This window comes from Bombina bombina, chromosome 5 (assembly GCF_027579735.1).
Source record: "Bombina bombina isolate aBomBom1 chromosome 5, aBomBom1.pri, whole genome shotgun sequence".
Classification (NCBI taxonomy): domain Eukaryota; kingdom Metazoa; phylum Chordata; class Amphibia; order Anura; family Bombinatoridae; genus Bombina; species Bombina bombina.
Genome location: NC_069503.1, coordinates 803,256,404 through 803,271,099, shown reverse-complemented (window position 1 = coordinate 803,271,099; position 14,696 = coordinate 803,256,404). Strand labels below are relative to the sequence as shown.

The 14,696-nt window shown below is 39.2% G+C and overlaps 1 protein-coding gene across 1 annotated transcript in view; it reads left to right on the top strand.

Annotated features, from left to right (window-relative positions):
* The window catches only part of CEP192 (centrosomal protein 192), a 1,162,204-nt gene that overhangs the window by 38,889 nt on the left and 1,108,619 nt on the right, over positions 1-14,696 (top strand). The window contains exons 3-4 of the mRNA XM_053715857.1: positions 6,634-6,741; positions 7,056-7,195. Coding sequence (XP_053571832.1) covers positions 6,634-6,741; positions 7,056-7,195 — 248 coding nt within the window. The remainder of the gene's footprint in view (positions 1-6,633; positions 6,742-7,055; positions 7,196-14,696) is intronic.

Here is a 14,696-nt window from a genome sequence, read left to right as displayed (position 1 = left end):
TGTTCCTAATGCTATTTCTGCAGTAATTTCCAAGGAATGGGATAAATTGGGTAATTCATTTTCTCCTTCTAAACGTTTTAAGCAATTATATCCTGTTCCGCCTGACAGGTTAGAATTTTGGGACAAAATCCCTAAAGTTGATGGGGCTATTTCTACCCTTGCTAAACGTACTACCATTCCTACGTCAGATGGTACCTCGTTTAAGGATCCTTTAGATAGAAAAATTGAATCTTTTCTAAGAAAAGCTTATCTATGTTCAGGTAATCTTCTTAGACCTGCTATATCATTGGCTGATGTTGCTGCAGCTTCAACTTTTTGGTTGGAAACTCTAGCGCAACAAGTAACAAATCGTGATTCTCATGATATTATTATTCTTCTCCAGCATGCTAATAATTTTATCTGTGATGCCATTTTTGATATTATTAGAGTTGATGTTAGGTTTATGTCTCTGGCTATCTTAGCCAGAAGAGCTTTATGGCTTAAGACCTGGAATGCTGATATGGCTTCTAAATCAACTCTACTTTCCATTTCTTTCCAGGGAAACAAATTATTTGGTTCTCAGTTGGATTCTATTATTTCAACTGTTACTGGTGGGAAAGGAACTTTTTTACCACAGGATAAAAAATCTAAAGGTAAAAACAGGGCTAACAATCGTTTTCGTTCCTTTCGTTTCAACAAAGAACAAAAGCCTGATCCTTCGTCCTCAGGAGCAGTTTCAGTTTGGAAACCATCTCCAGTCTGGAATAAATCCAAGCCTGCTAGAAAGGCAAAGCCTGCTTCTAAGTTCACATGAAGGTACGGCCCTCATTCCAGTTCAGCTGGTAGGGGGCAGGTTACGTTTTTTCAAAGAAATTTGGATCAATTCTGTTCACAATCTTTGGATTCAGAACATTGTTTCAGAAGGGTACAGAATTGGTTTCAAGATGAGACCTCCTGCAAAGAGATTTTTTCTTTCCCGTGTCCCAGTAAATCCAGTGAAAGCTCAAGCATTTCTGAATTGTGTTTCAGATCTAGAGTTGGCTGGAGTAATTATGCCAGTTCCAGTTTTGGAACAGGGGATGGGGTTTTATTCAAATCTCTTCATTGTACCAAAGAAGGAGAATTCCTTCAGACCAGTTCTGGATCTAAAATTATTGAATCGTTATGTAAGGATACCAACGTTCAAGATGGTAACTGTAAGGACTATATTGCCTTTTGTTCAGCAAGGGAATTATATGTCCACAATAGATTTACAGGATGCATATCTGCATATTCCGATTCATCCAGATCATTATCAGTTCCTGAGATTCTCTTTTCTAGACAAGCATTACCAATTTGTGGCTCTACCGTTTGGCCTTGCTACAGCTCCAAGAATTTTCACAAAGATTCTCGGTGCCCTTTTGTCTGTAATCAGAGAACAGGGTATTGTGGTATTTCCTTATTTGGACGATATCTTGGTACTTGCTCAGTCTTTACATTTAGCAGAGTCTCATACGAATCGACTTGTGTTGTTTCTTCAAGATCATGGTTGGAGGATCAATTTACCAAAAAGTTCTTTGATTCCTCAAACAAGGGTAACCTTTCTGGGTTTCCAGATAGATTCAGTGTCCATGACTCTGTCTTTAACAGACAAGAGACGTCTAAAATTGATTACAGCTTGTCGAAACCTTCAGTCTCAATCATTCCCTTCGGTAGCCTTATGCATGGAAATTCTAGGTCTTATGACTGCTGCATCGGACGCGATTCCCTTTGCTCGTTTTCACATGCGACCTCTTCAGCTCTGTATGCTGAACCAATGGTGCAGGGATTACACGAAGATATATCAATTAATATCTTTAAAACCGATTGTTCGACACTCTCTAACGTGGTGGACAGATCACCATCGTTTAGTTCAGGGGGCTTCTTTTGTTCTTCCGACCTGGACTGTAATTTCAACAGATGCAAGTCTCACAGGTTGGGGAGCTGTGTGGGGATCTCTGACGGCACAAGGAGTTTGGGAATCTCAGGAGGTGAGATTACCGATCAATATCTTGGAACTCCGTGCAATTTTCAGAGCTCTTCAGTTTTGGCCTCTTCTGAAGAGAGAATCGTTCATTTGTTTTCAGACAGACAATGTCACAACTGTGGCATACATCAATCATCAAGGAGGGACTCACAGTCCTCTGGCTATGAAAGAAGTATCTCGAATTTTGGTTTGGGCGGATTCCAGCTCCTGTCTAATCTCTGCGGTCCATATCCCAGGTGTAGACAATTGGGAAGCGGATTATCTCAGTCGCCAAACGTTGCATCCGGGCGAATGGTCTCTTCACCCAGGGGTATTTCTTCAGATTGTTCAAATGTGGGGGCTCCCAGAGATAGATCTGATGGCCTCTCATCTAAACAAAAAACTTCCCAGGTATCTGTCCAGATCCCGGGATCCTCAGGCGGAGGCAGTGGATGCATTATCACTTCCTTGGAAGTATCATCCTGCCTATATCTTTCCGCCTCTAGTTCTTCTTCCAAGAGTAATCTCCAAGATTCTGAGGGAATGCTCGTTTGTTCTGCTAATAGCTCCGGCATGGCCTCACAGGTTTTGGTATGCGGATCTTGTCCGGATGGCATCTTGCCAACCATGGACTCTTCCGTTAAGACCAGACCTTCTGTCGCAAGGTCCTTTTTTCCATCCGGATCTGAAATCCTTAAATTTAAAGGTATGGAGATTGAACGCTTGATTCTTGGTCAAAGAGGTTTCTCTGACTCCGTGATTAATACTATGTTACAGGCTCGTAAATCTGTATCTCGAGAGATATATTATAGAGTCTGGAAGACTTATATTTCTTGGTGTCTTTCTCATCATTTTTCTTGGCATTCTTTTAGAATACCGAGAATTTTACAGTTTCTTCAGGATGGTTTAGATAAGGGTTTGTCCGCAAGTTCTTTGAAAGGACAAATCTCCGCTCTTTCTGTTCTTTTTCACAGAAAGCTTGCTATTCTTCCTGATATTCATTGTTTTGTACAAGCTTTGGTTCGTATAAAACCTGTCATTAAGTCAATTTCTCCTCCTTGGAGTTTGAATTTGGTTCTGGGAGCTCTTCAAGCTCCTCCGTTTGAACCTATGCATTCATTGGACATTAAATTACTTTCTTGGAAAGTTTTGTTCCTTTTGGCCATCTCTTCTGCTAGAAGAGTTTCTGAATTATCTGCTCTTTCTTGTGAGTCTCCTTTTCTGATTTTTCATCAGGATAAGGCGGTGTTGCGAACTTCTTTTGAATTTTTACCTAAAGTTGTGAATTTCAACAACATTAGTAGAGAAATTGTGGTTCCTTCATTATGTCCTAATCCTAAGAATTCTAAGGAGAAATCGTTGCATTCTTTGGATGTTGTTAGAGCTTTGAAATATTATGTTGAAGCTACGAAATCTTTCCGTAAGACTTCTAGTCTATTTGTTATCTTTTCCGGTTCTAGGAAAGGCCAGAAAGCTTCTGCCATTTCTTTGGCATCTTGGTTGAAATCTTTAATTCATCTTGCCTATGTTGAGTCGGGTAAAATTCCGCCTCAGAGAATTACAGCTCATTCTACTAGGTCAGTATCTACTTCCTGGGCGTTTAGGAATGAAGCTTCAGTTGACCAGATCTGCAAAGCAGCAACTTGGTCCTCTTTGCATACTTTTACTAAATTCTACCATTTTGATGTCTTTTCTTCTTCTGAAGCAGTTTTTGGTAGAAAAGTTCTTCAGGCAGCGGTTTCAGTTTGAATCTTCTGCTTATGTTTTTTGTTAAACTTTATTTTGGGTGTGGATTATTTTCAGCAGGAATTGGCTGTCTTTATTTTATCCCTCCCTCTCTAGTGACTCTTGTGTGGAAAGATCCACATCTTGGGTAGTCATTATCCCATACGTCACTAGCTCATGGACTCTTGTTAATTACATGAAAGAAAACATAATTTATGTAAGAACTTACCTGATAAATTCATTTCTTTCATATTAACAAGAGTCCATGAGGCCCACCCTTTTTTGTGGTGGTTATGATTTTTTTGTATAAAGCACAATTATTCCAATTCCTTATTTTTTATGCTTCGCACTTTTTTTTTTCTTATCACCCCACTTCTTGGCTATTCGTTAAACTGATTTGTGGGTGTGGTGAGGGGTGTATTTATAGGCATTTTAAGGTTTGGGAAACTTTGCCCCTCCTGGTAGGAATGTATATCCCATACGTCACTAGCTCATGGACTCTTGTTAATATGAAAGAAATGAATTTATCAGGTAAGTTCTTACATAAATTATGTTATATATATATATATATATATATATATATATATATATATATATATATATATATATATATATATATATATATATATATATATATATATATATATATATATATATATATCTATATCATGTAGAAAACAAGGTAACAGCACCACAGTACACAATCTTCTTTTAAAGGTAAAAAATCTTTATTACAGGTTTAGCAACCAATAAAAAGCGACGTTTCGGACCCAGGTTTGTAAATTTCAACAACACAGTGACCTCTAGTGGTACCAGAATATATTCCATCATTTAAAACCATTATAAAAACAAATACAAATCATAATCTCTATTCAGACCATATGGATGTAGTGTGTTCAGACGTTTAATCCACCATACTTCTTTCTGTTTTAATTTTAGTTCCCTATTACCCGCTCTTCTATGATGGGGGGATATGGTCAATTACTTGAAAGCGAAGCTGGCTTACTGTATGACCCATATTTGTAAAATGTGCAGATACTGGAAGTGACATATCTTTTGATTTAATGGATGCTTTATGTTGACTAAACCTATCCCTGGCGGCTTGGGTGGTCTCGCCAATGTAACAAAGGCCACATGGGCATTTAAGTAGGTAGATTGCATAATTAGTTTGGCATGTATATAACCCATTGATTGTATATTGCTTTCTTTTGTCATTTTGTGCTAAATATTTCCCTTTTATAACTGAATTGCATTGAGCACAGTGTAAGCAGGGGTAACAGCCTTTATTAGGGGTAGTTAAATAATTTACATCAGACATTTTAGTTGTACCTATATCAGCTTTTACTATATGATCCCTAAGATTTTTTACCCTTCTATATGATGGCTTACACTGTGTGTGTGTATATGTGTGTATGTATATATATATATATATATATATATATATATATATATATATATATATATATATATATATATATATATATATATATATATATATATATATATATATATGTATATGTGTGTGTATATATATATATATATATATATATATATATATGTATATGTGTGTGTGTATATATATATATATATATATATATATAAAAGAAAAGGGGGTTGCTGTTTAGTATACCATAAGCAATAAAATCTTGTAAAAGTACTGTAAGCTTTATTCTCTTGGAATGTGTTCCAAATTCTCATAGGAGAGCGTCCTCCTTAATGTAAGGTAAGTGTTCAAATGGGATGAAAGTGTCCACTGTTATTAGTCAAAGACGGGGTATGATTGCCAGAAAAGAGCTATACAAAGACAATGTATAAGTTCTGAGGACCGTGCCTCAAACAGCCTGTGGCTGCCTACAACTCACAATTTAGCGTGGCTCATCCAGCTGTTCACAAATCTTCCTGTCTCTCCATGTTTATTCACCTCACTCGATCCAGTGTGCGCCGTATGTCCACAGACACGTCTATGATGTGGAGCCGTCCTTCCTTACACGTGTTGGGCTGTCAACCAATCCCCACATCGGAATCCTGAGCTGTGTCAGCTGCCGTTCTGTAGAGTAAACACTACTCCTACATTCCAAATTCTTAAGAGAAAAAGGTGCCGAGCTCCCTGACCCAGGATCCTGGCTTAGCATACAAAGCAAAAAACGAAACTTGATCCTGTGGTCAGTTAAAGATAAAAAGTCAATTTTATTAATACAAATCTTAAAATCCCTGGAGGGGTCCAAAGCAGCAAAACACTGAGCACTGCGTACTCAAGCTGACATGTTTCGGCTGGATGCCGTAATCATAGCTTGACTTTTTATCTTTAACGGACCACAGGATCAAGTTTCGTTTTTTGAGATATATATATGCTCAGTCCATTCAAAGATGTGAGTCCCCAGCAGTGAAAGTAATAAGTGCACAAATCTTGGTGCAATGTTCAATAAAGCATAACCAGTTTATGTCAGTCACAGTTCAGTAATGAGGTAAAACAATATATATAATGTTTATATTTATTTTTCAGAGCACTAATTGCTACCACAAGATCGCAGTAGCAATAATGAGCCACATGTAATGACTGGTTCATTATTGCGCACTTGCAAACGGGCAAGTTTGTCCATTTGTGGGCGTGCGATAAATTAACACTCCACTTGTAATCTAAACAATTATGTTTTGCCAGGTTGATTCAATATGTAATAATTTTTTTTTTAAACTTTGTAATATTTCAAAAAGCATCCTTTTGTCGTTGATTGCTATACAAAGAATATTCCATTTTTTAGATACAGCATGCTCATTGGTAAAAGTGAATCATAATAATTACAAAGATTTATGCTTTTATCAGATCTCTAATAGCTTAATTTTTTATTGCTTTAAGTCTCCATTTGCATTTTTTCCTGTTAGTGACGTTTTGGTTTGCTTTGGGATTTTGCTCTCCGATTAACTTTTTGTTTTGTGTTGTTCTTTAGATGTCTTGATACCCAGGCATCCTATCTGGAAAATTGTGCTATATTACCAAGTGCATCTATTCATAGGCGATCTGGAGAGAAGGGAAAATATGTACAGAGCTTTAATAAGTAAGTTATTTAATATACTATGTTGGACTCCTAAACAAAAAATATTCTGAGCTCGGTATATGAAGACTAGTAAGTCGTCCTTATACACCCATACGTCTTAATATAATGTTAAATGATTTACACTAGGACAGTAAGATCAACTGATTTGTATAACCAATTACATTTTTATTAAATGTGCTTTTTATGATGTGTTGTCTTTTTGATTGCAATTTTCAATTTTAGATGTATAGAGATTATGATTATAAAACTGTTTTTGTGTGTGTAACACTCAAGATGATGATAATATGGAAAAAAGTTTTATTCCCCCCCCACAGTGAAGACATGGATTTCTTTACTGGGTTGAGCAATGCCAATACTCCACCAATAAAACCAGGCTCATCTGAGAATGTACCAAAAGAGAGAACAGTCCATAGCCAGTACACTTCAATAGGTTTTCCAGCTGGAAATGAGAAAGGTATGAAAGCATTGTTTCTTCAGTAATAAAATTATGCTTTTTTTCTAGTCTAACAGTTGTTAGGTGATTAGTGTTAAATGTTAATTTAAAAAAAATAAAGTTTAGGCATGGGCAAATATACTAGTTAGTTAAGTAAACAAATGCCGAATATTGACACAGGCTGCTGCATTCATTTTTGGCTTTGGATTTGTGCAACGCACAAATATTTCGATTTATACAGATATTTGCATGTTGCACTATTACACAAATAAATCTATGCTGAAAATAGCTGTGTGCTTCTGCCTGCGGCCATACTATATTTGCCCATGCCAACTGATGATGATGTATTAGAACAAATATTAAACCGAGTGATATACAGATGTAATGTTTAATAATATTAGTTTAATTTGTGAATAGATAAATGTGACCTATGATTCCTTCTCTGCTGAGACCAATTAGGAAAAGTTTTATAAAGGGGTTGATGGAGAGTGCAACCAGAGACACTAGGAAATATAGCAGTGCTAATTTTGAATTATGCACTTCTATTTTTTAACACAAATTTGAAGCCCTACAATTTTCAGGAAAATGGGGGCAAAATAAATTAAATATATATTTCAAAGTGTGATTTTTTTTTTTTACTTTGGTAATATAAAATGTTTAATTATATATTTAAAAATGTAATAGTCTAGTCAAAATTAAACTTTAATGATTCAGATAGAGCATGCAACTTTCTAATTTACTCCTATTAATTTTTCTAAGTTCTCTTGGTATCATTATTTTATTGTACGCTTAGCCGGCCCATTTTGGTTCAGAACCTGGGTAGCGCTTGCTTGATTGGTGGCTACATTTAGAAACCAATCAGAAAGTGCTACCCAGGTGCTGAACCAAAAATGGACCGGCTCCTATGCTTACATTAATGTTTTTTCAACTAAAGATATCAAGAATACAAAGAAAATTGATAAAAGGAGTAAATTAGAAAGTTCCTTAAAATTGTATGCTCTATCTGAATCATGGAAGTTTTATTTTGATTCCTTTTAAAGGTGTTTACTGTCCATTTGTTTTGTTGTACGATTTACACGTTGTTGTAGAACTAATCATTTTTGTTTTATGGTATATTTCTCTTCTATGGTATGTTTCCCTGAAAACTCTAAAATTAATCTAAATTGTATATAGGTACATACTAGCTCAGCTATCTACTAGAGTTGTCAGGAGACATTTATTCATTGGTACTGACACAGTTCTATTTTGAGTATCAATTAACAAAAATGCCATAAATGCCCTCAATGCCACCAAGTTTAAAACTATATAAAAAATCCTTAGTAATCAATTTTCTTTCATGTAATTGGCAAGTGTCCATGAGCTAGTGACGTATGGGATATACAATCCTACCAGGAGGGGCAAAGTTTCCCAAACCTCAAAATGCCTATAAATACACCCCTCACCACACCCACAATTCAGTTTTACAAACTTTGCCTCCTATGGAGGTGGTGAAGTAAGTTTGTGCTAAGATTTCTACTTTGATATGCGCTTCTCAGCATTTTGAAGCCCGATTCCTCTCAGAGTACAGTGAATGTCAGAGGGATGTGAAGAGAGTATCACCTATTGAATGCAATTGTTTTCCTCACGGGAATCTATTTCATAGGTTCTCTGTTATCGGTCGTAGAGATTCATCTCCTACCTCCCTTTTCAGATCGACGATATACTCTCATATTCCATTACCTCTACTGATACTGTTTCAGTACTGGTTTGGTTATCTGCTATATTTAGATGGGTGTCTTTTGGTAAGTATGTTTTCATTACTTAAGACACTCTCAGCTATGGTTTGGCGCTTTATGTATTTATATAAAGTTTTAAATATATGTATTGTACTTATATTTGCCATGATTCAGGTTTTCAGTATATTTCCTTTTGCAGACTGTCAGTTTCATATCTGGGAAATGCATTTTTTAGGAAAATGTATTTCTTACCTGGGGTATAGTCTTTTTTTCAATTGACTGTCATTTTCAAATTCGCTGGCAGAATTAGGCTCGCAAGGGCGCAAAATGCTAAAGTTTATTGTGTCATTTTTGGCGCAAGATTTTTTGACGTGAAGTTATGTTCGATGACGCAAATTCGTCACTTCCGGCGTCTTAGTTGATGCCGAGTCCTTTCACAAGGTTGCGTCTTCAATGACACGAGTGTGTCATTTCCAGATGTTGTTAGCGCCAAAATTTATTTTCTGTTTGTGTTGTGCATCATTCTTGGCGCCAAGTATTTTCATTATTTAAAGCCCCATTCCTATATGCCTCTTGCCTTTTTTCTCGATCAGAGGACTATGCTGTTTGCATTTTTCTTCTACATGATATGACGAGTCCACGGATTTCATCCTTACTTGTGGGATATTAACCTCCTGCCAGCAGGAAGTGGCAAAGAGCACCACAGCAGAGCTGTATATATAGCTCATCCCATCCCTCCACCCCCAGTCATTCTCTTTGCCTCTGTTAGTAATAGGAAGAGGTAAAGTGAGGTGTTAGTTTAGATTCTTCAATCAAGAAGTTTTTTTATTTTAAAATGGTGCCAGTGAGTACTATTTTTCTCAGGGGGAAATCGTCAGTCTGTTGCTTCCCAAGAGGAGTGGAGACCTCTTATTTTCTGCCCTGATGTTGATGATCTTAGCAAACATTATCTAAGATCCATGATGGTTCCCACAGCGCAGCTGAAGGTAGTGTAAGAGAAATCTTCAGTGGGGATAACGGTGTCATGCTATAAGCAGCATTGAGGTATGTTTAGTCTTTTGTTTCTGGGGAGACTTGATGCATCAGAACAGGCTGACATTTTTACCTATATGGGGAAGGGTAAGCAGTATGCACTATATGAAAGTAAATGGTGCACCTGGAATCCCTTTATATTATTTGCCAATGTATGTAAATATATCTTTGAGGCTTATTCAAGGGCTGGGCGCTGGGAGTTGCGGTTTGCTTATGGGCTGTTATCTTTATCACTGGCATGACAGAGTGCAGTGTTACGATGTTTCAGTGTATACAAGAGGGCACATGGCTTTATTTATTTTTACAAGTCGACATGTTTGTTTTTACTTGCGACCCATGCGGGTCTTAGTCATGATTAGAGTTACGCCCACGGTGGGCAGGGCCTATTTTCGCTTGCTCAGACGCGCAGTATCATCTGGATCGCATAGCAAGCAGAGGCTGGGGCTCCGGTGGGGCCTAAGTTGTCTCGGCCTTCGAAGGGTTTTTCAAGCTTATCAGGCTACAGTAAGTGTATTACAGGGGCAGGTAGGCACCACAGCAGAGCTGTGGCGTGGTGCAGGGGCCAAATTAAGATAATAAATAAATTACTGTTATAATCGATATATATTGTTTTCTTGCATATCTCAGCAAGTGGATGCAATACTATTTTAGGCACTTTAAAATAATTTTTTCTGTTCCAAACACGTTTTTGCAGATATCAGAAAAATAGTTGCGCTTTTAAAATTTAAAGGCGCAGTACAGTTTTTTTGCATTAACATTTTTGCATACAATATTTTAAGCAAAGTACGACTATTATTAATATTGCTAGTTTGTTTAACATGTCTGACACTGAGGAGGAAACTCCTTGCTATGTGTGTTTAGATGCCACTGTGGAACCCCCTCTGGTTTTTTGTTCCTCGTGTACTTGAGAGGGCCTTACAATGTAAAGCACAAATTTTATGTAAAGAAAATGTGTCTAAGGATGATTATCAGTCTGAGGAGAATCAGGGTATACCGCTAACTTCTCCCCAAGCGTCACAACCTTTAACGCCCACCCAAGCGACGCCTGGTTCTTCAACCGCGTCTACTTCATTTACTCTGCAGGATATGGCTACAGTTAAGTCAGCTACCCTTACAGAGGTATTTAAGTTGCCAGTGTTACAGGGCAAACGCAGTAGGACAGAAGTCAATGTGAATACTGAGTCCGCTGATGCTTTGTTAGCTATTTCCGATGTACCCTCACAGGGATCTGAATTGGGGGTCAGGGAACTTCTGTCTGAGGGGGAACTTTCCGATTCGGGAAGTGTGTTACCTCAGACGGACTTGGACGTCACGTCATTTAGATTTAAGCTTGAACACCTCCGCCTGTTCGGGAGGTTTTAGCGACTCTGGATGATTGTGACTCTATTGGGGTACCACCAGAGAAATCCCATATCTGACACTGTTCAGGACTCTTGGCAAACAGTCCCTAAGGTGGAAGGAGCTATATCTACCCTGGCTAAGCGTACAACTATTCCTATTGAGGACAGTTGTGCTTTTAAAGACCTTATGGATAAGAAATTGGAGGGTCTTCTAAAGAAAATGTTTATTCATCAGGGTTTCCTTTTACAACCAACGGCCTGCATTGTACCAGTTACCACTGCGGCGGCCTTCTGGTTTGATGCTTTACAGGAGTCTCTTAAGACTGAGACTCCTTTTAGAGGATATTTTAGATAGAATTAAGGCTCTTAAGCTGGCTAATTCTTTTATTACAGATGCCGCCTTTCAGATTGCCAAGTTGGTGGTTAAGAATGCCGGATCTGCTATTTTAGCACATAGAGCGTTATGGTTAAAATCTTGGTCTGCTGATGTGTCATCTAAGTCAAAGCTTTTGGCTATTCCTTTCAAAGGGAAAACCCTATTCGGGCCTGACTTGAAAGAGATCATTTCTGACATTACGGGAGGTAAGGGTCATCTCCTACATCAGGATAGAACTGCTAAACTGAGGGGTAAACAAAATAATTTTCATTCCTTTCGGAACGTTAAAGGAATCTCCTCTTCTTCCGCCAAGCAGGAAGGGAATTTTGCTCAGGCCAAGTCCGTCTGGAGACCCAACCGAGCTTGGAACAAGGGTAAACAACCCAAGAGGCCCGCTACTGCTACCAAGACAGCATGAAGTGGCGGTCCCCGATCCGGGACCGCATCTAGTAGGGGGCAGACTTTCTCTCTCTTTGCCCAGGCTTGGGTAAGAGATGTTCAAGATTCTTGGACACTGGAAATCGTGTCCCAAGGGTATCGGCTGGAATTCAAAGGTTCTCTCCCAAGGGGGAGGTTTCTTCTTTCACGATTGTCTGCAGACCAGACAAAAAGAAAAGCGTTCTTACGTTGTGTAAAAGATCTATCTACTATGGGGTAATTCGTCCCATTCCAAGACTGGAACAGGGACAGGGTTTTTACTCAAATCTTTTCGTGGTCCCCAAAAAAGAGGGCACGTTTCGACCCATTTTAGATCTAAAGAGTCTAAACAAGTTTCTCAGAGTCCCTTCCTTCAAAATGGAGACTATTCGAACAATTCTGCCATTGGTCCAGGAGGGTCAATATATGACTACCGTGGACTTGAAGGATGCATACCTTCATATTCCTATCCACAGGGATCATCATCAGTTCCTATGGTTTGCCTTCCTGGACAAACTTTTTCAGTTTGTGGCTCTTCCCTTCGGGTTGGCCACAGCACCCAGGATCTTCACGAAGGCTCTAGGGTCCCTTCTGGCTGTTCTAAGACCGCGGGGCATTGCAGTGGCGCCATCTGACAACGTCTCATACAGACATGGTTCTGTCCTTTCTGAGGATTCACGGGTGGAAGGTGAATCTAGAAAAGAGTTAATTCCACAGACAAGGGTTCCCTTCCTGGGAACGTTAATAGATTCCATATCCATGAAAATTTTCTTGACAGAAGTCAGAAAGTTAAAGATTCTGAACATATGCCGAGCCCTTCAATCCAATCCTCGGCCTTCAGTGGCTCAGTGCATGGAGGTAATTGGATTGATGGTGGCGGTAATGGACATCATTCCGTTTGCTCATTTTCATCTCCGACCATTACAGCTGAGCATGCTCAGTCAGTGGAATGGAGATTAAGCAAATTTGTCTCCTCAGATAGATCTGGATCAGGAGACAGACTCTCTTCTTTGGTGGTTGTCTCAGGATCATCTGTCTCAAGGGACGTGCTTCCGCAGACCCTCATGGGTAATAGTGACGGCGGACGCCAGCCTTCTAGGTTGGGGTGCGGTCTGGAATTCCCTGAAGGCTCAGGGTGTGTGGACTCAGTTGGAGTCACTTCTTTCAATCAATATTCTTGAATTGAGAGCAATATTCAATGCGCTTCAGGAGTGGCCTCAGTTGGCTTCGGCCAAATTCATTCGCTTTCAGTCGGACAACATCACGACGGTGGCTTACATCAATCATCAGGAAGGAACAAGGAGTTCCTTAGCGATGACAGAAGTATCCAAGATAATTCGGTGGGCGGAGGCTCACTCTTGTTATCTGTCAGCAATCTACATCCCAGGAGTGGACAACTGGGAAGCGGACTTTTTAAGCAGACAGACGTTTCATCCGGGGGAGTGGGAACTCCATCCGGCGGTCTTTTCCACTCTGATCCTCAGATGTGGCAGACCGGAGTTGGATCTGATGGCATCTTGTCAGAATGCCAAGCTTCCAAGATACGGATCCAGGTCAAGGGATCCTCAGGCCAAACTGATGGATGCCTTGGCAGTGCCTTGGTCGTTCAACCTAGCATATGTGTTTCCTCCGTTTACTCTCCTGCCCCGGGTGATTGTTCGGATCAAACAGGAGAGGGCTTCAGTAATTCTAATCGCACCTGCGTGGCCTCGCAGGACTTGGTATGCCGATCTAGTGGAAATGTCCTCTCTGCCGCCGTGGAAGCTTCCATTGAGGTAGGACCTTCTCATTCAAGGACCCTTCCAACACCCAAATCTAGTTTCTCTGCAACGGACTGCTTGGAGATTGAATGCTTGATTTTATCTAAGCGGCAGTTCTCCGATTCGGTCATTGATACTTTGATTCAGGCAAGTAAGCCTGTCACTAGAAATATCTATCATAAGATATGGCGTAAATATCTTTATTGGTGTGAATCCAAGGGCTACTCGTGGAGTAAAGTTAGGATTCCCAGGATTCTGTCTTTTCTCCAAGAAGGATTGGAGAAAGGGTTATCAGCAAGTTCCTTAAAGGGACAGATCTCTGCTTTGTCAATTCTGCTACACAAACGTTTGGCAGATGTTCCAGACGTTCAGTATTTTTGTCAGGCTCTAACCAGAATTAAGCCTGTGTTTAGACCAATTGCTCCACCCTGGAGTTTGAATTTAGTTCTTAATGTTCTTCAAGGGATTCCGTTTGAACCCATGCATTCCATAGATATTAAGATTTTATCTTGGAAAGTTTTGTTCTTAGTTGCTATCTCTTCGGCTCGAAGAGTTTCTGAGCTATCTGCTTTATAGTGTGATTCGCCTTATCTTATCTTCCATTCTGATAAGGTGGTTTTACGTACCAAACCTGGTTTCCTTCCTAAGGTTGTTTCTAATAAGAATATCAATCAGGAAATTGTTGTTCCTTCATTATGTCCTAACCCTCCTAAGAAGGAGCGTATGTTGCATAACTTGGACGTGGTCCGTTCCCTGAAGTTTTACTTGCAGGCGACTAAGGATTTCCGTCAATCATCTTCATTATTTATTGTTTTTTCTGGAAAGTGTAGGGGTCAGAAAGCTACGGCTACCTTTCGTTCTTTTTTGCTGAAGAGTATCATC